This window comes from Gymnoscopelus microlampas (assembly GCF_963454915.1).
Source record: "Gymnoscopelus microlampas genome assembly, chromosome: 14".
NCBI classification, from domain to species: domain Eukaryota; kingdom Metazoa; phylum Chordata; class Actinopteri; order Myctophiformes; family Myctophidae; genus Gymnoscopelus; species Gymnoscopelus microlampas.
Window position 1 is genome coordinate 43,004,143 of NC_139951.1, and position 26,185 is coordinate 43,030,327.

The window sequence follows — 26,185 nt, forward strand, 5'->3', positions numbered from 1 at the left end:
CTCCTTTGCTCAGCAGGGCCAGTAGTTCAAGAGTCCTGCTTGCCTCCTAAACAAATTTTCCACCATTATGAAAAGCAGTGTTGATTTTGACTGCATATTCTGATTTTGTTTTAGTTATAGTCTTTTGGAAAAAAAAAAAAACATTTTGTTTTAGTCATATTTTAGTCATCTGAAATGTTTTAGTCTAGTTTTAGTCCACTAAATATCATAAGATTTTAGTCGACTAAATCTACAGTTGATTTAGTCGAGTAAAATGTATTTTGGCCTTCCTTGATGGTGTCGTAATGACTGATTTTACACTTGGTTGCGTGCTGAAAATATCCGATCTACAAGCTCACAGCGCGTCGCGGCGCGTTGTGAGCTTGTAGATCTGCTATTTTCAGAGCGCAACACTCGAGCGCAAACGAGCATAAAATGACTTGTCTTTTAGTTCAACTGGATCTCTTCTCCACTAGTTCCTCCCTAACATTTTAGTCTAGTTTGTATTTATTGACGAAATTATACATTTATTTAGACTGTCTATTTAGTCAACGAAGATTTTTCATCATAGTTTTAGTCGACGAAATCAACACTGAAAAGACAGTGGGCTAAGTTGAGGATTATGACTAAAGGGAAAATTGGTAGCAGTCTGAATATTTGCTTTGTGGCACTGGCCCTATTGGGTTAGTGACTGAGAAATCAACTGGCCCACATCAGTGCCATACATAATGTCATCAAAAGTGAATGCGTGTTGAGATGCAGGAGCCATAGTGTCATCCTGTCTCGTCAAAAAGGGGAAGCAGACAGCTACACAAACCAGCTCCCTATGAAGTTCTCACAGCCGACCAGACACGATCCAACCGCATTGACAGACGCAGCAGTTAAAACGCTGCCTCTTTATTTAATATTAAAGCCCCTGTATAAACACACTTTATGCATTCTAGCATCACCATAAATCAAATCACATGTTACACAAAGCTCCGGTTATCTTCTCTCCTCTTTGGCGTCCACACACAGGAACAGGAAATGCCTGCCCCATGGGCCTGTTATCAATTGAGTCCCGGTGGTTGGCTTGGTGGATCACGTTCTGTCTTTGATACCCCCGAGGATCTGGCCGCGGTACCTACCCCCCCCTCTCCCCCCACCCCCCTTCTCTCTCTCTCTCCTCCACCCCATCGCTTTGGTCTCGCCTCTGTTTTCCGTCCCCATCATCTGGCTAGATAATTGTCCCTGCAGTTATGGGTTCTGTGCGTGTGTGTGTGTTTATAATTGAAAGCAGCACACCCCGGTTCCTTCCATAACTTCCGGGTTTAGCCCCCCCTCCCTCGCCCCCCTCAACCTCCTGTACGTACTGTACATGCAGGAGTGTTCAACATAAAGCAGCGCTGAAGCCGGTTTTGCATCATTAGCCGTTATTGTTTTTCATAAGCTTATGAACCCACCCGATTGGGTTCTATAGTTTGCCACCCTTGTGGTCCATTTATTCTGAAAATGATTCAGACCACATTAATCCTGGCATCCCTATTTGAGGCATGTCATTATAGGCAAAAATGTAATTAAAAAAAAGAAAAAGAAAGAAAGAATCTAAAATATGATGAATAATATAGGACTGGTTAAAGACAGAAAAAGGCCAGGAGAATGCAACTTGTTATACAACGGCAGTGGTGTAAAGTAACTAAGTGCATTTACTCAATTATTTACTTAAGCAAAATGTTATGGTATTTTTACTTTACTGGAGTATTTTCAATTTGCAGTACTTTAACTTCTACTCCACTACATCTCAGAGGCAAATATATATATCGATACTTACTTTGCAGATATAAATGATTACATTATAAAACATACATTAACCACTTTAGCCCTATTTTATACATGGGCTATTTTCAAAATAGCCAAGCTCAAAAGGCGACGCGTTGTGAGCTTGTAGATCTGCTTTTTTCAAACATTTTAGTACTTTTACTTTTGGTACTTTAAGTACATTTTGATACCAGTACTTTTGTACTTTTACTCAAGTAAATTTTGAATTCCGGGCTTTTATTTGTAACAGAGTACTTCTACATTGCAGTATGAATAATTTTACTTAAGTAAAACATTTGAGTACTTTTTCCACCACTGTACAACAGCTATATCCCGGTGACGTTTTTCTGAGACATCATATTAGCACGTATTTTCTTGCATGGGATGCATTTGCAGGCATGCAATTTCCTTTTTTCATTCCTCCTCCCATTCCTCTTAAGACGTTGCAGCAGGCTTTTTTCTTTTGGACACACAAAACCCTCTCACAGAATCACATCCATGGGTGTTGAAAGCTGAAACTTAAAACTAAACTCAATATCCCAAAGCCACAGCCTTTTTGGCAGCGGCGTCCGGCACAATATCTATTCCATCTCCAGTGCAACTGTCAAAATACAGCCTCGTATCTTTTGTTTTTTATTAGTGTTTTCTGGAGACTTTGAAATTTCACGTTTTGTCATGAGCATTTTTTGGATGATATAAATGACTTTTGAGTCCGGCCAAGAAACGAGGGAATGGGATTCTTTCTGGCTCCTCCAGTATTCCTCTTCTTCTTTCCCGGACGGAATGAGGCTTAACCCATTGAAACCGGGAACACATCTGTGTCATGTTTTTATTTCTTTGGGCTATTCAAAAATAGCAGATATACAAGCTCACAAGCCCATACGCTATGAGCTTGTATATCTGCTATTTTTGAAAAATCGATAAAATCTGTGCAAATCTTTGAATATACGGTTTATATATATTTTTAAAGCAAACATTTGTAATTCAAATCTTTGCTTCTTGGGGGGGTGGGGGTGTCCCTGGAACAAAAAAAAATGAGATGGGGGGGCCACGGCCAAATACATATCTAAAAATGTTTTCTAAATCCTAACAGTATGTTAGTCTTTTCCAGTCTTTTCCAAGGACCCCCAAAATGATATGTATTTGGCCGCGGACCCCCATCTCAAAATATGTTGTTCCAGGGACCCCCAGAAGCACTGATCGGAGTTAGAAATTTTCGCTTAAAAAATATATTTGCAAAAGAAATCCACGAGTGTTCTAAAAATAGTAGATCTACAAGCTCATAGTGAGTTTGTAGATCTGCTATTTTTTTGAATAGCCAAAATAAATCCGAAAATGACACTCAGATACGTTCCCGGTCTCACTGGGCTAAACTCCGCTCCCAGACATTATTACATTATCCGTGTTACCGCGCGCTGCACAGACTTTGTTTTGCCGGCCAGGGCCAACTCAACATGTTAATAATGCATGATTGAAAACCCTAGTTTGTTTGAAACGATAGCCCTTCCTCGCAGACAAATTAACTGCCCTTGGCTACGAGACGGAAAAGTACCCGCAGTAATGTCGTTATGTGGTAAATGGAGTAACATGAATAATGAGTAAAGCCCTGGCTGTAGCCCCCGTTTTGGGCCACGTAGTGGAAACCTTTAGGGCCCCATGTCGTCAGGTTCTCGGTGTCAGGTATTTAGGGGCCGATATGTCCTGGATGAAAAGCTGACGCGTGACACACACCGGCCGCGTCACTTTTTAATCACTTAAGGCCTTGTTTTATACTTGGATCGTTCAGGTGTGTCGCACGGCTGAAAAATAGACGATCTGCAAGCCTCGCAATGCGTCACGACTCAACGACGTGTCGCATTGCGAGGCTTGCAGATCGCCAATATTTCGAAAGCGGTCGCACAGAGCCTCTGAGACCTGAAGCCGATTCTACATGTCTCCTAAATCTCAACAGTATTCTGAAAAACTTGTGTTTCTATATCAGTGGTGTTCAATCTTTTCCATGTCAAGGACCCCCAAAATGATATGTATTTGGCCGCGGACCCCCATCAAAATATGTTGTTCCAGGGACCCCCCAGAAGCAACGATTTGAGTTCAAAATGTTCGCTTTAAAAAATATATATATTCAGAAGATTTGCACACAGTTTCACGATTTTCAAAAATAGCAGATATACAAGCTCGTAGCGCGGCACTCGGTGCCGCGCTATGAGCTTGTATATCTGCTATTTTTGAATAGCCCACAGTGTAAAATAATGCTTTTTAGCTCGAATCTAAAAATGACACAGTTCCAGGTCTTAATGGGCTAAACCTCGGTAACCTCCAAGCCTATGCACAAGCGCACACACGCACGCACACACACACACACACACACACACACACATGCATGGCATAGCGATTGTGCGTGGCACGGAGCATGCCTCCTCCTGCCCCATCGATGCCTGCAACACATGGGGAGCCCTGGGCGGAAATAATGACACGGCCCTGAGAGGGCCCTGATGTGAACCAGATGAACACTAACCGCCTAACGACATGAAAGACCTGAGAGGGAGAGAGAGAGAGAGAGAGAGAGGGAGAGGGAGAGGGAGAGAGATGGGAGAGAGAGAGAGAGAGAGAGAGAGAGAGAGGGAGAGGGAGGAAGGAGAGAGATGGGAGAGAGAGAGAGAGACGGAAGAAGGAGAGAGAGACGGGAGAGAGAGAGGGAGAGACGGAAGAAGGAGAGAGAGACGGGAGAGAGAGAGAGGGAGAGACGGAAGAAGGAGAGAGACGGGAGAGAGGGAGAAGGTGACGAAGGAAGGAGACAGATGGGGAGGGAGGGAGGGAGGGAGGGAGGGAGAGAGGGAGAGGAGAAAGAGACGGACGGAAGAAGGAGAGAGAGAGAGAAAGAGGCAAACCGGACAGACTGTGAAACGATGACACGGCAGAGAGCGATGACACGGAGCGAGCTTGCTGAGTGGCTGTGACATCCACGTCCAATCAGAGCTCCAAAACGGAGCCAGGGCCAAGAGACACAGTAGGACTGTGTTCTTAGATAGACACTCTTCCCCTCTTTGGCTCTCCTCTCTGGTCCCTCTCTCTCTCTCTCTCTCTCTCTCACACACACACACACACACACATACACGGTATGGTGCCTTGTACGCAGTGTTGATTTTGTCGACTAAAACTATGACGATTTTTTTTCGCGACTACCTTTTTTCACTGAGGAAAACTAAGCTATGATGACTAAAACTAAGACTAAATATATTGACAATTTTGTCAACAAATAAAACTGCACTAAAATGTTAGTAAGGGACTAGTGGAGAAAAGATCCAGTAGAACTAATACAGGTCATTTTATGTTTGGTTGCGCTCAGGTGTTGCACTCTGAAAATAGCAGTTCTACAAGCTGTGTGACGCGTTGTCAGCTTGTAGATCTGCTATTTTCAGAGCGCAACCAAGTGTAAAATCAGCCATTACGACGCCATCAATGCACCGCCAAAATACATTATAGTCGACTAAATCAACTGTAGATTTAGTCGACTATAATCTTATGATATTTTGTCGACTAAAACTGAAAAAAAACTATAACATTTCAGATGACTAAAATATGACTTAAAGCAAATGGAATTGTATTCAAAAGCCTATGACTGTAACTAAATCAAAATTTGCTGTCAAAATCAACACTGCTTGTAGGGCAGCAGGCCAGGGCAGAGTACACAGAGGGCTCTTATAGAGTGTGTCAGTTTTTTTTTTGTAATGTTTTTATGTGCAGTATGGTGTTATTGGAAAGTAAGTGGATTCTTGTGTTTTTATATGAGTGCAGAGAGAGCTGAGGCCACTGGAACCTGCCTGAGGTCCTTGCTTTAGCCTGCAGTCTCTCTGCTCTGTTCTGGTTCTGCTATAGCGTTCCAAGAATCGGCCGCAAAAAAAGCATGCATTTCAGTCTCTCTCCCGCGGCCCCTGACCTCATGACGTGTTTCCTGACCCAGGAAATAGAATTAACACCTCAGCCTGGACCTCGGGGTCTCCCACAGCCGGAGACACAGCTGCACGCAGCTCGGTGCGCTACGCCCCAGACCAGGGTCAGAAACCCCAGCTAGCTATAGCTATAGCCAAGCAGCCCAGCATTCCCACCGCAAGGAACTTGGAAGCTAAGCACAGTGGTGGAAAAAGTACTCTGTTTGTTTACTTAAGTAAAAGTATCAATGCTGCAATGTGGAAATACTGTTGCTAGTACAAGTCCGGAATTAAAAATGCGCTTCAGTAAAAGTACAAAAGTATTGGTATCATTATGTACTTAAAGTACCAAAAGTAGAAAGTACTCATCATGCAGAATGTCCCATTTCACAAGTTTTCAAATGTATAAAATGTATAAAAATCATTTGAAAATAGCCGATCTACAAGCTCACAATGCATCGCATCTCAACGCATTGTGAGCTTGTAGATCGGCTGTTTTCAAATGGCCGAAATGTATATAGGGCTGAAGTGGTCAAATATCTACATATCTAAGTAACTTGTAACTAAAGTTTTCAAAAAAAAATTGTGGAGTAAAAGTACAATATTTGCCTCTGAGATGTAAAAAATTGGAAATACTCCAGTAAAGTAAAAACACCTCAAAATTATACTTAAGTACAGTACTTGAATATATGTACTTAGTTACTTTACACCACCGAGAGAGAGGAGAGGAAAGGAGGGGAGGAAGGCTTTTATTTAGAGAGCATGGCGATGCATGATGGAGAGCTTATTCCAATCTAGCTTTTATCACTCCAGGATTGTTGTGGCTTCTTAGTTCCACTATATACTGTACGCTCCGCTCCCCAGAAGCCAACCAGAACCAAATGGGGAAGACGTCACATTTCTAGGTGCTCCAGGCATGACTATCAAACTGTGGTCTGTGCGGCTCTTTTTTTCTTGAACCACATGAACCCTAAGTGTCCCCCTATTCTGGGCATGTCAGAATAGGCGAAACATATTGGCGGAAATAGGCCAACATTTGACACGATTTGGTGTAGAGCAGTGGTTCTCAACCAGTGGTCCGGGGACCACCAGTGGTCTTTGGGGGGGCGGTACGACCAGGGGGTCCCCAGCGAAGTTAGTTAACATAGCGTCACAATCATTTTTAACGACTTAGCTTTGGCACAGCGAAGTTAGTTAACATAGCGTCACAATCGTTTTAACCACTTAGCTTTGGCTATTCAAAAATAGCAGATATACAAGCTGATATACAACACAGAGTGTCCCACTACGAGCTTGTAGATCTGCTATTTTTGAAAAATCTTGAAAAGTGTGCATGTTTTTGAATATATATATATGTTTTTAAAGCGAACATTTTTAACTCAAATCTTTGCTTCTTGGGGTCCCTGCACAAAACATTTTCTGATGGGGGTCCACTGCCAAATGTATGTCAATTTAGGCGTCCTTGGCATGAAAAGCACTGGTATAGAGGGAAGAAAGGATTGGGGCAGAGTTTTGACACCTGGAGGACCTTAATCAGTATATATTAGGTTTGAAGTGGTTCAAGCCATGCTAAATTCTGATTCTTAGCACAGATTTGTTGTTTTTTTGTTTATTTTGTGTAGTTTTCTCACATCCAAGTTTTTTTTCTTTTTTTCTATCCCTGTTACACAACTTGCACGTTGACTCATCTGGGGGAATATTCGCTGAAGTTTTAGATTTCCTTAAGTAGCCGTAGCGGGTCAGGATGATGCACCCCCCATGCCGGCTTTCCTGAGGGAGAGCTCAACAAGACGGCTCAGGCTAAAAACCACCAAATCCCACCCCTGTCACACTTAACGCAAAGACGGACTCCCCCGCAGTGTAACTTAGTGGTACGGCCCGGACACCCCAGGGCCTCCAGAAAAATATAAATGTACTCCTCGATATATGAAATGCATTAGCATCACACAGGGGTGCTTTTTCTCTTATATGGAGCCTTCGCCCCGTGTCAAGTGGCCAGTAAATTTATAGTGGGCCGGTAGAAGAGAGAGGTGGATTATCTGTTTATTAGCTATTTTATGCCTGCCATATTTCAAGAGTTATGGATCTCCATATTCTCCTCTCGTCTGTGAGTGCTTTATCTGTTTTCTTCATTAGTCGATGGCTTATACGCAGGGCCAAAAGATAGACACACACACACACACACACACACACATATTTACGCTCGCATACACACACACATCTCTGACACACATACACACTCACACACTCACACACAGATTAGCCGGTTCCTGCGTTCAAGCGCCCCATGTGTTTGCATTTTAGTCACACATTGTGATCTCGTGGGGGCACTTTGAAGCAGACTCCTCCAGAGCACATCATAAAACGGGAGAATAAGTAGTTTTTTCACATAGTTGCAGCCCAGAGCAGTAACACCAGCCCCCCCCCCCCACACACACACACACACACACACACTCACACTCACTCACACACACACACACACACACACACACACACACACACACACACAGACCCCCCCCTCCACCCACCTTCTTCCACCTTCTGTCCCCCAATGGTGTAGAGTTACTTCATGTACTCAAGTACTGTACTTACTGTAAGTACGATTTTGAGGTGTTTTTTCTTCACTGGAGTATTTCCAATTTTCAGTACTTTTACTTATACTCCACTACATCTCAGAGGAAAATATTGTACTCCAGTACAATTATTTTAAAACTTTAGTTACTAGTTACTTTGCAGATTTTTGCAAATGATAACATTATAAAACATACATTAACCACTTCAGCCCTATTTTATACCTAGGCTATTTGAAAATAGCAGATCTAAAAGCTTGTCGCGATACGACGTGTCGTGAGCTTGTAGATCTGCTATTTTCAAACATTTTTTGTACTTTCACTTTTGGTACTTTTTGATACCAGTACCTTTGTACTTTTACCCAAGTAAATTTTGAATTCCGGACTAACGGTGTACTTCTACATTGCAGTATTGATACTTTTACTTAAGTAAAACGAATATCTGAGTACTTTTTCTACCACTGCCCCACACACACACACACACACACACACACACAGACCCCCCCCACCCCTCCACCCACCACCTTCATCCACCTTCCGTCCCCCCTGTCTCCTCTACAAGTGCAGCAGGGCAGAGTGCTTGAGCACAGAGATTTGCTATGGTCATGCCTCCTCCTCACATTGTTCACAGTCCAGATGTTATGAAGAACCCCCCCCCCCCCCTCCCGACATAAAGCCTTCTATTGTAGAAGCCCTCCCATCTTTACCACGACCCCCCCCCCCCCCCCCCCCGTCCTATGGATTTATAACCCCTCTGTCCACGACGGAGACAGACATGCGTGTAACCGTCTGCATGGCAAATTATACACTATATACACGTACCAAGGTTTAGATCCAGTTCATTCAGTGCTTAGAAACCCTTCTCGTTTTGTGTGCTTTTAACCCATTGAGACCTGAAGCCGATTCATGTCAAGGACCCCCAAAATTATATGAATTTGGCCGCGGACCCCCCATCTCAAAATATGTTGTTCCAGGGACCCCCCCAGAAGCAAAGATTTGAGTTCATGTTTGCTTTAAAATAATATATATATATTCAAAGATTTGCACACGTTTTCACGATTTCTCAAAAATAGCAGATCTACAAGCTCATAGCGCGGCACTCGGTGCCGCGCTATGAGCTTGTAGATCTGCTATTTTTGAATAGCCCAAAGTGTAAAATAAGGCTTTTTTAGCTCAAATGAAAAAGTGCACACAGATGCGTCCCAGGTCTTAATGGGTTAATATACGACTATGACATTGAATGTAAAGGAGAATTCCGGACCACTTTTTCTTACCTTTTTATATGATAATATTACTATATCCTAGGACAAGTGGTACTGTAGAAAAGAATCATAACTCCAACCCGAGTCCACCTCAGCTAAAAACCGTGTGTGGACGGTCCATGCTCTAGATCGTGTATTTGTATTGCGATTTTATATATATATATATATTTTGTTCATATCTGACTTTCCTAATGACAGAAAACTGTCCACAGTGTTTGTGTGAGATGAGCCTGTGCAAAAAAATGAAAGCGAACTTGGTTCCATTTGTACACTTGGAGTTACAGACCTGTAAAGGTCCATTTGGTTCCTAACTATCAAGCTATTTAACTGGGGACCCTCCGGGACCCCAGACCCCCAGGTTGAGAACCAGTGATCTATGACAGAGGTTTTCAACTGGTGGTCCGTGGACCACTGGTGGTCCGTGAAGGTATTTCATGTGGTCCCTGGTCATCCATAACAGTAATGTATAAAGTGAAGATTTTGTTTCCGTTCATCGTTTTATTTTGTTTTATTATTACTAATAGAAGAGGATCAGCTCATTGTCCACAGACTCTTTAAAGAGACATGTATGAAACACAGTCCCTTGTGAAGTTCTGGATGAGTTTTCAGACAGTAAAAGCTAAATGAAATACCTGTTGTAACGATGTAGGCTATCTCTGTGAGAGTGGTATTGCCACACGGGCATACCTGAAGAATATTAGTATTATATAACAGTGTTATGTACAGGGCAAGGTTGGAGCCAGAAAATGACATGAGACTCTGTCCCTGACCATCGCTATAGCCAAGAAAAAAACAGACATGGACCACCTGTAATAATGCCATGGACCATTAGTGGTCCATGGACCACTACTTGAGAAGCAGTGCACTAACTGACCTGGTGACCTGAGATGACGAGTCAATGAAGTCACTTACTGGGAAGTCTGAGGTCAAGAAATTCCACTGAAAAGGGAGTTAGAATCCCAAGAAGGGAAGTGTCATCATTATTAGGAAATGTGGCCATTTAATGGCATGTGTTTGCTCCCTCATAAATGTTACACATCAGTATAGTATCAGTTAACAGGAGTTTAATATGGAAGGTTGGATGAAGTAAGAGGAATACAACCTTTTTTGAGCTCTGGACCACTAGCATATTTCAAGCAATCTTCAAGGGCCACCCCAACCCACCTTTAACTAATCTTAGCCCCCACATATCCCCACCCAACACAACAGTGGTCCCCAGGTTGATTCTTATTCAGGGTGGTGGTCCCTGGTTCACAATCAGTTTGAAAACCCCTGATCTATGACACTGTACGCTTGTACCTTTAATATGGCTGTAGGGACGGGAGGATATAAGATTATATATTTTTATTGTGATGAACACACTCAAAGTAGTTTCTTCGTGGTGATTTTCCATTATTGGGATAATGGTGAATATCCTCATGGGTGACTTGGAAAAAGCTGTCTAGTGTGATCTGAAAACAAACCAACAAATGTATTTAATGTGAATTTTACAAGACATAACTAATTGTACCATGTGTGAATGCATGGATGTACGATATTTCCTCTCATTGTGGTTATACCTTCTGGGTGTTGGCAAGTCTGAATCTGTCCTTGTTAAAACGTTGATGCTTTGCAAATATTTCTTTAGTGATTGGAGGTATGTTTTTGTGCCGTTTTCAGAGTTTAAGCATATTTTGATTATTTTCGGGATAATATCATGAATCACAATCGTTTTGACCAGAATATAATGTTCGCCATTGGTTCTCAAAGTGGGGTCCGGGGACCCCCAGGGGTCCTTGGGGGGCGTTCCAGGGGGTCCCCAGCAGAATGTGTTAACATAGCATCACAATAATTGTAACCTTTTATACTTTGGCTATTCAAAAATCTTGAACATTTCTGCAAACCTTTGAATATATACAGTATATATTTGTAACTCAAATCTTTGCTTCTGGGGGTCCCTGGCACAAAATATTTGAGATGGGGGTCCGTGGCCAAATACATATAATTTTGGGGGTCCTTGACATGAAAAAGTTTGAGAACTAGATATGCACGTGACATGACATTTTCATATAGTCCCATGCCTACATAGCTGCAAAGAAAGTAGTTTACCCCCCAAGTTCCTCTGCACCTTTGGTGCTGCCTTGAGCCAATAATCGGCTGCAATACCGATACGTAAAACTGCATCGGTATCGAACACAGAGTCCGTGGGCCTTGGGCTCCACGGCCGTTTGTGTCTAACTTGAACGGCAAGCAGCAGCAGCAGCGTAGCCGTAGACGGTGTTGAGCTGTGCGGTCGTCTCAGAGGGAGGGCCGAGAGACGAGAGAGAGTCGGTGGAATGATGGCGGGCTGACAGGATTATTGGTTACAGGGTTACACGGCCCGACATGAAAGGGCGTCCTCTGGCTCTGAAGATGAGTGCGGGGCGTTCGTGAGCGAGCATGCTCTCTCTCTCTTGAGCTTCATAACCCATTCAATCCGGGAACAGATCTACAAGCTCATAGTGCGGCACCGAGTGCCGCACTATGAGCTTGTAGATCTGCTATTTTTGAAAAATCTTGAATATTTGTGCAAATCTTTGAATATATATATTTTTAAAGCGAACATTTGTAACTCAAATCTTTGCTTCTGGGGGTCCCTGGAACAATGTATTTTGCAATTGGGGTCTGCGGCCAAATACATATCATTTTGGGGGTCTTTGACATGAAAAAGTTTGAGAACCACTGATTTTATAACATGCGTTTTTTCAAAAATCTGTTAGGATTTAGAAGACATTTGTAGAATCCCCCAGAAGCAAATATTTAAGTTAAAATTGCTGGCTTTAAAAAATATATATTCAAAGATTTGCACACATTTTCACGATTTAAAAACAAAAGCAGATCTACAAGCTCTTAGCGCGGCACCGAGTGCCGCGTAGATCTTGTAGATCTTGTAGCTTGTAGATCTGCTATTTTTTAGTAGCCAAAGAAATGTAAAAATGACACAGATGCGTTCCCGGTCTCAATGGGATAAATGACATCCACACAGCAGCACGCCGTCTAAGGCGGCGCAACTCCAAAAGAAAACAGCGGCGCGAAAGAACAAAGACACAATTCAGTAGGCTTATGTGGACAGACACCACATCCATACACTGTATATGACCTTCACATCTTTAGAAAGAGAAGCAAACCAAACAAACACACGCGTGTGTTTAAAGAGATTATGGTTTATGCCTGTTGAAGTTTGTCTCACTGTGTTTTGTAGAACTGATTGTGTGTGTGTGTGTGTGTGTGTGTGTGTGCGTGTGTGTGTCCAGTGGTGTAAAGTAACTAAGTACATTTACTAAAGTACTGTACAATTTTTAGGTACTTTTACTTTTACTTTTTGGCCTTCTATTGTTCTCTGTTGATCTCCTTCCCACTTAACCCCCTACCCCTCTTCTTTTTCTCTCTCCCCACTCTTCTTTCTACGGAATTTAACGTTGCGATGGGAGTGTTGTACAAAAACTAATTTCACCCACTTTTTTACCTTGTAAACCTGTGATGTGACAATAAACCTGATTCTGATTCTGAATAAACCTGATTCTGATTTACTGGAGTATTTCCAATTGTCTATACTTTTACTTCTACTCCACTACATCTCAGAGGCAAATATTGTACTTTTACTCGACTACAATTACCCGTAGTTACTAGTTACTTTGCAGATATAAATGATTCCGTTATAAAACAGACATTAACCACTTTAGCCCTACTTAATACCTAGACTATTTGAAAATAGCCGATCTACAAGCTCACGACGCAATGTGAGCTTGTAGATCTGCTATTTTCAAACATTCTAGTACTTTTACTTTTGATACTTTAAGCACATTTCGATACCAATACTTTTGTAATTTCACTCAAGTAAATTTTGAATTCCGGATTTTACTTGTAACAGTACTTCTACATTGCAGTATTGATACTTTTACTTCAGTACTTTTTTTCCACCACTGTGCGTGCCTCAGCGTTAACCCTACCCTCTACTCTGTGTCTCCGCAGTACTTCGAGGTTCCCTTTGACTCCAACATGAACCGCACAAAGAACCGGCCGCTCGTCAGAGGACAGATCAGGTACAGCATTCTTCTCTTCTACCTCACATCTAATATATCCATCTTGCTTTTGCAGCACAAGGTTCCATAAAGCTTAGCTTCTCTTCTTGTCACAACAAAACAGCTTTTTGGAGATGAAGCGGCTTTTATCCTTTTTGGTCGATAAAGAACTGCAACTGAGTAAATAATATCCGTAACATTTCTGCTATCATTTTTTAAAGATAAGATAAAAACCTTCATTGATCCCAGTGGGGGACATGCAGGTGTCATGATAGCAGCAGCAACAGCAGCAGTAGGAGCAATACAGAGGATTAGCAGAGGAAAAGGTAGTGGCTCTAGCTGAGTGTGTAGAGAGGGTTGTCTGGTAATTCAGAAGGTTCACCGGTTCGCCTCCTGGTCGACCAGTGTTGATTTCGTCAACTAACCTTTTTTCACTGACAAAAACTAACAAAAACTAAGCTATGGTGACTAAAACTATGACTAAATATATTGACAATTTTGTCAGCAAATAAAAACTAGAATACATTTTTAGGGAGGGACTAGTGGAGAAAAGCTCCAGTAGAAGTAAAACAAGTCATCATAAGTGCGCGCATGTGTCACAGGCCGAAAATAGCTGATCTACAAGCTCACAACGCGTCACAGCGTGACGCGTTGTGAGCTTGTAGATCAGCTATTTTCGGCATGCAGCTAAGTGAAAATCTGCCATTTCTATGGCATCACGGCCAGCCAAAAATAAAGTCTAAATCGACAAAATCAACTGTAGTTTTAGTCGACCAAAACTAGACTAAAATTAAAACATTTCAGATGACTAAAGTATGACTAAAACTAAACAGAATTTTATTCAAAAGGCTATGACTAAAAGTAAATAAAAATGTGCTGTCAAAATCAACACTACGGTCGACCCAGTCTACGTATCGAAGTGCCAAAGAGACCCCTAATGCTCATCATGAGCATCTGAGCAGCCATCGGTTGGGTGAAGCTGAAACAGAATTTCCCCTGTGGGATTAACCATTTAAGACGGGGAACGCATCTGTGTCATTTTAGATTTCTTTAGCTATTCAAAAATAGCAGATCTACAAGCTCATAGTGCGGCACCGAGTGCCGCACTATGAGCTTGTAGATCTGCTATTTTTGAAAAATCATGAAAATGTGTGCAAATATTTGAGCACCACTGATATAGAAACATACGCTTTTCAGAAAACTGTTAGGATTTAGAAAACATTTTTTTAATCGGGTTAACAAAGCTCTCCCCTCAGGTAAGAGGAGAGTCGAGTCAAACCAAGATATTAAACACAATTATTTTCCATGTCGGTTCGTCAAAGACTTCATTCTTCAGCGGTGGATGTGTTTTATAACGTTGCTAACATTCCCCCGGCTGAACTATTCGCTGATGAAGATTAATTTGGCAGCGCCCGTGTATATTATTTTGGGCAACATTTCAACTCTGATTAACATTTCACCTGACAAAACGAGACATGACCGAGCAGGAAAAGGGCAGGGGCTCAAAAAAGCCGCACACATCACGGCCGTGGCCAGGCTCGGCGTGCTACAGAACACCGCCGCTGTCGGGCACACAAACCTCGTATCTCCGTATTTCAAGTTTTTTTTATTCGTTTTCGTCACTTACAATACCGTACAAGAGTGGCAAGCAAAACTGGGTGAAAATAGCCGATCTACAAGCTCACAACGCCTCGCATGGCATCGCTTGTAGATCTGCTAGTTTCACTGTTTTAAATCGTTTTTGGATTGGAGCATAAAGACATACAAGGTTTCCACGTGACAGCGATGGACATGACAGTCCGTGCAGCCCTCTGCATATTTTTTAATGCGGTTGGGAAGCTGAGTTAACAAGTTTTTATTTGAACTACTCCCCCCCCCCCTCATTCTCATCAGCAGGCCCTCGTCTTGTCCGGGGGTGGGTGGGGGGTATTCACTTACCCCCCCCCCCCCCCCCCACCCCACCCCTGAGTGAAACGTGAGCCAACGTCTCAATGTAATAACGGGCAGTGCATTTCTTTTTTTTCTCGGGCCATGTTATAATGAAGGGTGTACACCTTAAATAATACAGTAGTGCTGAGCACTACTATCCCAGATCCATTTACACTGTGCCTGTCCAACCATCATTAGTTATTATGGAGACAGGGGGCCCAGTCCACTCCCCGGGACTCTGTTTATACACGGTTATAATCCTCAGTGTTAAAGGTATAGGGCAATTCAATTCAATTCGATTTTTATTAAATTGTCAAAGCACAACAAGTTGTCTCAGGACACTTAACCACCCATTAAGAGAAGTGTCATTTTTTGATTTGATCTAAAAGGCATTATTTTACACTTTGGCTATTCAAAATTAGCAGATCTACAAGCTCATAGCGCGGCACCGAGTGCCGCACTACGAGCTTGTAGATCTGCTATTTTTGAAAAATCCTGAAAATGTGTGCAAATCTTTGAATATATATTGTTTAAAGCGAACATTTTTAACTCTATTCTTTGCTTCTGGGGGTCCCTGGAACAAAATAATTTGAGATGGGGGTCCGCGGCCAAATACATGTCATTTTGGGGGTCCTTGACATGAAAAAGTTTGAGAACCACTGACATGGTAACATACGTTTTTTTCAAAAAACTGTTGGGATTTTGAAGACATTTTGTAGAATCGGTCTCAGGTCTTAATGGGTTAAAGGTAGCGCTCCATCAAACAGACTACTACAGATTACTACAGACCGGCAGTCGAATGAAGTCGGGAGATCAGTCAGTTGGAAGGTATGAAAAAAAAGTGTCTGAATGCACCTGAGAGCCGACACAGACAGACTGCTACTATGGTGCCAAAAATAGCCTATGGATTGCAGTTTTGTGCCTGAACGCGTTCAATGAACGATCGTTCATGAACTCGTTCATTTTTGGGTGAACGTGAACTGAACGTACTGTATATCCGCCAGATGAACGTTATTGTGAACGCGTTCATTCTGACGTTTGTTGAACGGCGCTCTCTCACAGTATAACTTCGTTCAAGAGTGTGCCAGATTTCCAAGTGCCTTCCAGGCGAAAAACCCAGCTAAAACACACCGTAAACGGGCCTTAATATGTAGCGAAAAACCACCCAATCTGGCAACAGCGAACTGCCTGTCACCCCTGGCTGTCACACTAACACATGCGTCATCACAACAGTAATTAACATGCCTCATCATCTTTCTGCTATTGCAGCTATTGTTGAGTTCTAAATAATAATAGATAGGCGTATAGAGAACTAAAAATAGATAGGCGTATAGAGAGCTACGCCTATTTGTATGCCTCCGATGGGGGCAATCAATTTGGCAAATAATAGCAGCAACGTATTGAAAGAATAGAACTATAAACTAGTTCATTGTTCAATTATGAACTGAACTTTGTACTAGTTCATGTAGAAAGTGAACTTTCCCAACACTGATGGCTTGACGTCTTTGTCAACAACGAGGCCGCTGCTATCCGACGGTCGAAAGCTCGGTCGGCTTTCGGCGTTACAACTTGCGACCCGACGCGACAGTGTACCCACCGCCCATTTAACAGCAGATTTTCGGCAACAGACACTTTCCAACACGTGCGGTGGAGACTGAGCTACCTTTACATGTAAAGCAGTGACTCGACATTGTCCCAACCTGAGCAAGATTTTTTTTACGATAGTGGCAACGCAAAAGTTGAGGCAGACCCAGGCTCTAGGGTGCATGGGCGGCCATCTGCCCAAGTGATATTCCTTTGTTAAAATAAGAATTAAAAATCTCTATATTCTGATTCGTGCCATAGAGTATTTGTCTGTCTCTCCAGCTCTTTATTAACCCATTAAGACCTGAGGCGATTCTTAAAAAAAAACTAAATCTCAACAGTTTTTTGAAAAAGAAAATTAAAAAAAAAGATTTTTCAAAAATAGCAGATCTACAAGCTCGTAGCGCGGTATTTTTGAATAGCCCAAAGAAATCTTAAAATGAGACGCAGATGCGTCCCCGGTCTTAATGGGTTAAACAGAAAACGCATTTTCAGATCAGGATACTTATTCTATCCAATCAGGAGAGAGAACTCATACAGGATAAACAAGTGAATTTGGAAGTGATGATACAAAGAAATGATCAGACAAATTTGGAACTACAAAACTATCAAATTGGAGCTGAAAACAGTAATCATCGCTACAGAGTGTTTGTTCAGTAACATGGGTCTCCCCGTCTCTCCAGCTCTTTGAGTAAAGAGAACATTCATTTTCAGGGAAAGATGCCAATGTTATCCAATCAGGCGAGATAACTCTTACAGGGATACAGGATAAACAAGTTAAATTGGAAGTGATTAAACAAAAAAAGTAAGCAGACAAAATTGGAACTAGAACACTATAACATTTAAGCTGATGCTTTGTGGCATTCTCTCTCCTAATTGGATTGGATTTTTTAAATATCCTGACCTGAAAATGGGGAGAGAGAGAAGGAGACCCCTGTGTTTTTTAACAAAGAAATGTTTCGTTTTAACAAAATGACATCACTTACACCAGTGGTTCTCAAACTTTTTCATATCAAGGACCCCCAAACTTATTAGCCCGCGGACCCCCATTTGAAAAGATACATTTTAAAAAAAAACAGTGTGACATGCATTAGGGCTACGGACCCCCATTTAATGGCATTTCTATCTCTGGGACCCCAATTCATGTTGTAAAATCAATGTTATCTTAACTCTGAGAGTGTACATTTTTTGGTTCCATTTGGTTCCATTTTTTTGTACACTCTGAGTTACAGACCAATAAGGGTCCATTTGGTTCCTATCCATCAATTAGCTGGGGACCCCCTGGAACCCATTCAAGTACCCCTGGGGGTCCCCGGACCCCACTTTGAGAACCAATGACTTACACCACCTTTTAATTGACCCATCTTTAACTCAGAGAGTGTACGACCAAATAGAGCCATTGTGTACAGTGAGTGCAAAGGCATGCCAGCCTGAACACCTGCCAGGTGTAACACGAGCTCGTCGCCCTGTGTGTGTGTGTGTGTGCGTGTGTGTGTGTGTGTGTGTGTGTGTGGATGGGAGGGGTGTTGTTATGTACCTGAATCCCCCCCCCCACACCCACTCTGCTGCTAACTCCCCTGTTTAAGATGGTAGATAACCTCTCTGTGGTCGCTCGGTGAACCGTGTGCATCGGCCACGCTCCTCTGCAGTCTGACTCCGTAACCGGATAGGCCTGTGTCTCTTCTCCAGCGCCGCCGCCGTTGGGCTGCCTGCCACCTTAGAGTGCTTACAACCTTAAATGATCTCGGGGCGGCCGTTGCTGAGTAGCTAGAGAGTAGAAGGTGTGCATTGACACTGCCCTCACGATTCAATTTGATTGTAATTCACCAGGTTTCGATTCGATTACAATTAACACATCGTGTGCCAAACACCGTCTGAACCGTGGTTTCACAGAGTAGCACTTCGGTGCCGAACGTGGTCTGAACCGTGTTTTCAGTCTCTTTTGTTTTTTTCGTTTTTTTTCCACACGGGAGGGGCTGGAGCAGCTCTGGAATCACCCACGGTGATTCTGAGAAGGAAGGGCCTTATAGATCACCGTGCCAAAAAACATGGCTCCCCATCCACTTCTCAAAAACCCCTATAACTCAGAAACTTTTTACGTTGGGGTAAACGACTCATTTTGTATGCGCGATCGCTGCGCCATTGTGACCCGTGTGAAAGATGTTATCGTTCCAGGGGTTAGCCAGGACCATCGTGCAAAATGCATGCATGCTTTGTTTCACATGGATTGTTCGTCATGGACTCTACAGCTTAAACAGCGCCGCGCAGCTCAACGGTGAGATTTCTGGCACCGAACGTAATCTGTTATTATAAAATTCTGGCATCGAATGTGTTAACCTTGTAATAATTCGATTCGACGATGCATCCGGATGCATCACACTTTTCTATGTTTCTGCACAACATGCCAGCTTTTTCATTAGTCAATACAAGCAGTCAGATATACTGAACAACACATACATCTGGCTGCTGCTCTCTGCAATTAGCAATATGATAAAAAAAATTCAAACATAAAAAAATAGATTTTTGACATCTATGAATTGATTATTTTTTGACGCCACTAGTAGAGAGGCCCGTGTGGGAATCGAAAGGTCGCAGGTTCGACCCTCGGCCAGTCTGTGTCGGAAGTGTCCCTGAGCAAGACACACACACCCTGACAGCTCCCTTCCCCCCTTTGTGCTCATCTGAGCAGCCATCTGTTGGGTGAATGCAGAAGAGTAATTTCCCTACCCCCCACAGGGACCAGTAAATACTCTTACCTGCACGTGTGTGTCGCATGTAAAGTAAGCCTTGCATTTGGGCAGGAGCCTATATCTCCTGTTTCTGTAGCTTGAGACATCTTGATGTACAATTACATCCCACAGCCATGATGTACTAGTACATCCCCTGGACATTTGTCCAAGCTTTGGTATGACCCGGCCGGGGGGAATCGAACCCCAACCTCCCAACACCACCTAATTATTTGAGTTTACTGACAAATTCATTATTTGAGTTTACTGATAAAATACAAATCTACGGTTCTTCAAAGCCTATACGGTTCAAGAGATAAAGGCCAACACTTGAAGTGGGCAGTTATAACACCACCTTGAGGCCAATACAAATAAAATAAAAAGAAGAATGGTTGTGGGGGTTCCTCCATAGCCTGCACAGTTTCACGCTGATCGGTCCAACGGTAGACATGAAGTTACAAAGCTACAGTCTACCATTATTAATGAAAGCGATTGAGTAGGCTTAAAAATATAGAAAAAAGCAAATTAGCTGAAACAAAAACTGACTATATACTAACTAACTAAAATCATAAAGAGGGGGTGGGAGGGGTGCAGATTGGAGACGATGCATTGTAATGAACATATTTTTCACAAACTCGATGGCAAATGTTATTTGCTATTCTACAAAACAACATCAGGCCATCAAGCCTTGCCTACTTGTCTTATTGGATCTTGTTTATTCAATACTCGTAGGTAGCTGATATATTGCACTTTTACCTTACCGCTAGGTATACTCTTAGTTGCTTGTTTTAGAAGAGAATGCACTTAAGACCTCTAGTGATAGTTGTTTCCTTGCCTACCTTTGTTGAATGCACTTATTGTAAGTTTATTTGGATAAAAGCGTCTGCTAAATGACTGTAATGTAATCATGCAATGACATCACAGATGACATCACAATGTCATCATCACATCGCTGCTTTTAACAACGGATCAACTTTAGCAGAACATTAGTTGTTGAACTCTTATTCAGGGTGGAGCTGCTGTGTGAAATGATTCACTGGACCGTAGGTTTGAAAGAAGCACCACGGTCATCCTTCCTCTCCGCCGTGGTGGTACAGCACGAGCTATACTGCTTTGGAGGAGACAGTGATGTTCACATCTTTAACGCAGTGTCTTTACACTGGAGGAAGTTGACCCCAGTGGAATCTGGAAGAGGAGAAGGTCACGTTCGGGTTCCCTCCAAGCGTGAGGGTCACACAGCTGTGCTGATAGAAAATACAGTCTACATCTGGGGGGGTGTTTCTAATTGCAAGTTGCTTTATGCATTTGATGTCGACGCCCACATATGGTTCAAACCCAGGGTTTCCGGGACTGTTCCAGGGGTGAGGTACCACCACTCAGCCTGTGTGTTGGAGAAGGTCATGTTTATCTATGGAGGATACAAGAAGCTGTCTACACTGAATGACCTCTACAAGTTGGACACCAGCACAATGGTCTGGTCTTTAATTAACACCAGAGGAACTCCACCACCTTGTTCATATGGTCACTCTGCTACCACGATCGGGACAAAGATGATTGTATTTGGGGGCTATGAAGGGGACCCGGGGGATGACAACATCATCAGTGTGTGTGACACGGAGACCAACTGCTGGCTGAACATACCTTCCAACCACCTTCGTCCAAAAGGACGCAGCGGTCATTCAGCCTTTGCCTACAATGGAGAGCTGTACATACTTGGTGGCGTTGACCACCACAATAAACAGACCTTCAGTGATCTGTGGAGATTCAGTCCAGAGACCTTCTCCTGGAAGAAAGTTAAGCCCAAGGGGAAAGGCCCGTCGTGTCCAATGCATGGCATGTGCTGTTGCATGATGGGAGATCGTATCATCCTCTTTGGAGGATACAAAGGAATCGACACACCCACTGATGACCTGTACGTCTTAGACTTTAGCCTTAATTTGAAGGCGTTATGTAAGCTGGCGGTTGTTCAGTACGGACTGGAACAGTCTGAACTCCCACACAACATCAGGTGGGAACTGGCGGCCATGACAGCCAACAAAAACAAAAGGTAGCCTGGGACCTGGGACCATACAAATAGCCTGGGACCAGACGAATCTGCGAGTACAAAAAAAATGTCACTCTGCGATTTGGGTCTGGCACCGCTCCATAGAGAATCCATTTCCTGCTCCAGAAGACGTGGGTGACCAATCAGGGCCCAGGGTTCAAATATGGGAGACTGTGATTGGTAGTTGTTTGTAGGTCTAACCAATTGCGTCAAGGGCCATTGTTTTGATCCCGCCCCCTTGGGGGAAAAAAACGTCCTCATGGAAGCACCAGACTCATATCCACACAGTTATATAGTCTGGCTACGCCAGGCTAGCGCTGAGGCACAAGCGAACTTCGCAACGTTCAGCACGGCAAGTCGCTTTAGCTCGCTCGGTGGTGCCTCTCGTGGCTCCAGTTTGCTTGAGACTGCTGTTCAAAACTATACTTTCTTAGCAAAAAAAAATGTCTGCGGTTGTCGGAAAAACAGTGCCTTAAGCGGGATTTGATCACAGGAGCTCAGTGTCTGCAGTCCAACGCTTAGCAAGGCACGCCAACAGACCGGTTGGAATATCAGGTTTTGGGCTGTATTAGACTATGAAAATCCCCCCCACCGTCCCCTCTGGTGGCGGAGTCCTCGTTTTCTCGTTTTTGCATTCAGCCAATCGCAGGGCGGGGTTTGGACGAATGTAGCTGTAGAACAATATCACGCCAGGTTTCCTACCCAGCGCCCATAAACTTTGCAACGCAAGTCATTAGCCAATTGCAATGGACTATGAAGAATCTGACTTATACGTCTCGATCACATGACCCCACTTGAGGCGGCCATAGCTGAGTGGTTAGACTATAGAGAGCCAGCCTGGGAAGCCACAGGTCCCAGGTTTGATTTTCCGGCCTGAGCAATGTGTCGAAGTGTCCAAATTATTATTATTATTATTATAAAAAAATAATGTGTACCGAGTTGTTTGTTGAGTATTAGCAAAATGTGTGTTATGAAGAAAAAAATTAATCTAGTCTAGCACAAATCCTTTATCCCATTAAGACCTGAGGCGATTCTTTAAAAACAATCAAATCTTTTTTCCAAAAACAGTTTTTGGAAAAAATATCTTAATTTTTTTTTTTCAAGATTTTTAAAAATAGTCAAAAAATCTAAAGTGACATAGATGCGTTCCAGGTCTTAATGGGTTATGGGGAGTTGCGTCATGGAATCCAGAATAAAGAAAAGTAAAAAAAAAAAAAAAAATCATAATAAAAAAATAACAACAAATAAATAAATATTTACGCATGCACGCACGCACGCACACAACCTCCCAACCACAAAGGCCACTGAGCTGGTTTTGTGTAGCCAGCATGTGTACACGAATGGTAAACCACACTAAAAACTCTTGTTATGCAGCAGCGACGAAAGGCATCTCTACAGGACTCAATGACCAGATGACAGCCACCACGGTGCTTTGAGAGAGAGAAAGGGAGAGAGAGAGAGAGAGAGAGAGAGAGAGAGAGAGAGAGAGAGAGCATAGCAGCAGTGAACACTGGGCCCTCAGCCATCTTCCTTTTGAGGAATCCTCGGTGTGGGAACGTGCTGTTTTAAAAGGGACACTCATCCTGTTGAGTTGGTGATTGAGGATGTTCTTCTGGTTCTCTAAACAACAGCCTCTTCTCTCTGGCTCTCAGCCCTGTCAGAGAGAGAGAGAGAGAGAGCTGCCTTTTGACATGACAGCCAAGCTGTCTGTATGTCCGTGTGTGTGCACGCTCGCCTCATATTAGCACGCCCGCACACACACACATTTGTATTACTATACTTTTGAGGACATCGACGCTTTAGGAGTGCAGTTTTATGAATGCCATTTTTAACAATTGTTTGCCATTTTTAACCGTAACCCTATAGTCTAAAATAGCCAATCTAAAAGCTCGGCTATTTTCGGTGCATAATGTAGTATATATGAGGCACTGAGGCAACCCCAACCCCTAAGCCTGACCTCCAGTAGACCCACACGCACGCACGCACGCATGCACGCACGCACTTAACGCACATGCAGAGAAACCTGTGTCCGGACACAGACCATCTGGGAGGCTGGACTACCTTGTCAAACAAGCCATCAGGAGCCCACATTCTACACATCTCTCTATCTTCCCTTTAGGACGAGGTTTCCGTCACGCAGTGCCTCTCAAAACGTCTTCATGTCAAGGAGCCTCATATTGATATGGAATCGCAGGCTAACAGACCTCCCGTTTGATTAGATTTAGTCTCATCTCGTGTCTGAGATGATAGTTGTTGTTATGATTTAGTACAGAATTCCATAATTCACTACTGTCTACACTGTAGGTGAGTAGATAACAGTGGAGAGTGTGGAAGCGGAACATATAATCAGAATAGTCCTTCTCATACGGTTAATTATATCGTTTAATGGCTTGCCTGCTCACATATCGCTCCAATGTTGCGCGTCAGTTGAAGCCAACATGCTCTAACTTTGATTGTCTAATGCAGGGGTCTTCAACAGGGGGTCCGGGACCCCTAGGGGGTCCTCAGAGTTACTACAGGGGGTCCGCCAAATCTTTGTGTGATATGTTTTGTTTTTTTACCTTAACCACTTGAACCCTAGCATCCCTTTTTCTGAGGAGAACTTTAGCCAAAAATAGCAGATCTACAAGCTCACAACGCCTCGCAGCGTGAGGCGTTGTGAGCTTGTAGATCGGCTATTTTTGGCAAAGAGGTTTAGGTGTAGAGGGAAAAAAGAGCAGACCAAGTAAACAAAAAAAAGTTTAATCTAAAACACAATTTTATACATTATAGATGGGGTCCCTGCTTCATCCCTCTCTCAGCTAGGGGGTCCTTGGCCTGAAAACGTTGAAGACCCCTGGTCTGCGGAAATTAAATGAAACTGATGGAGTTCCCCCAAAATAGCACCAGTAAGAGTATAAAACAGTGGTGTACAATATATTACATAATAATATATATTATATGATAAATAAATGACGTGGTATTATTGGAGTGTTATCGGAGGGGCACAGACTGGCATACCGATACCAGCATTTTAGGCTGTATCAGCAGCTCTTCCTATACTGGTATTGGTATCGGAAAACAACTCTATCAGTGAAGCCAGTCTGTCTGCCTGGGATTATCCCACAGCATATCATGACTTCCATCTGTACATCCTCCTGTACTATACGGACACACAGCCAGAGAGGAGCTCTCTCTCTCTCTCCAGTGTCTCCACCCCATTCCGGCTGAGTGGAGCTCATCGTTTGTTGTGGGAGGGAGGATGTCGAGCATAGTTTGAGGTCGCTGCGTCGTGCGGTGGCGGCTTGGAATGGTTGTTGTCTCGCGAAAACAGCACAAGGGCAGTAGATCAGTTTGATTTCTTTCTTTCTTTCTTCCTGGCGTCGTGCCCTCCGAGCTGCTCGCGTTTCCGTGCAGTCGAGACGTTCCGCCTGCCGTTCTGCCGGCATGAGCAAATGTCGGCGCACGTAATCGGAAAGCTATGGATAGTTGGGAGTTTCCCGCCCCCCCTCCAGCTTCCTGTCGCCTCGTAGCGTCGTGTCTGATTGATTGATATATTCATTTTTTAAGATTTTTTTTTTGGGGGGGGGGGGGGGTTTATGCCTTCCTTTATTAATAGGACAGTAGTTTGACAGGAAATGGGGAGAGAGATGGGGAGTGACACGCAGCAAAGGCCACCGGGATCGGGACCCGAACCCGCGACGCGCTGTCAGGCTACATTGAGCCTATAGGTGCCCGGACCGCTATGCCAGCCTGGGCCGTGTCTGCTCCAAAATGCACGCTTATACCAGTTGGCAAAGGAAATAAATCAGTGAATATTTTTAACATGTGTTTTATATACTTAAAGTACTTGACTTTCAGTTTCATACTGGAAGTCAGTGGAGGTTAGGTTAGGGCTGAAACTTTGCCCAAATATAGAGACGACTGACATCATATTCGTGTCCATATATGGAAGCCTTACATCGACGTCTCCCATTGAGGGTTCCTGGGCAAGACGCTCCTCCTGGTCCAGGCCCTGGCGTTGATGCTTCCCACCTGACCTCCATCTTAACAGTGGCGGTCTCATGATGCTTTGAGCAGAAAGAACAGTAAAGCCTGATTTATACTTAGTTCTGCCGCCAGTGTCGCGCACCGAACATAGGCGATCTTTAAGCTCACAAGTTGTGAGCGTATAGATCGCCTACGTTCGGCTAACGCAAGTATAAATCACCCATAATCCTACCTCGTGCCATGTGACGCACTCCCTCAAACCCCCCCCACCCCCCCACCTCAACGGAGACGCAGCCACAGCCAGCTCATGTCCAACCTGCTCTTCGCCCCCCCACCTCGACCCCACATAAAACAAG

The 26,185-nt window shown here is 43.4% G+C and overlaps 1 protein-coding gene across 1 annotated transcript in view; it reads left to right on the forward strand.

Moving 5' to 3' along the window:
- The window catches only part of LOC311060388 (protoheme IX farnesyltransferase, mitochondrial-like), a 103,291-nt gene that overhangs the window by 67,096 nt on the left and 10,010 nt on the right, over positions 1-26,185 (forward strand). The window contains exon 5 of the mRNA XM_084078560.1: positions 13,528-13,598. Within this exon, the coding sequence (XP_083934686.1) occupies positions 13,528-13,598 (71 nt within the window). The remainder of the gene's footprint in view (positions 1-13,527; positions 13,599-26,185) is intronic.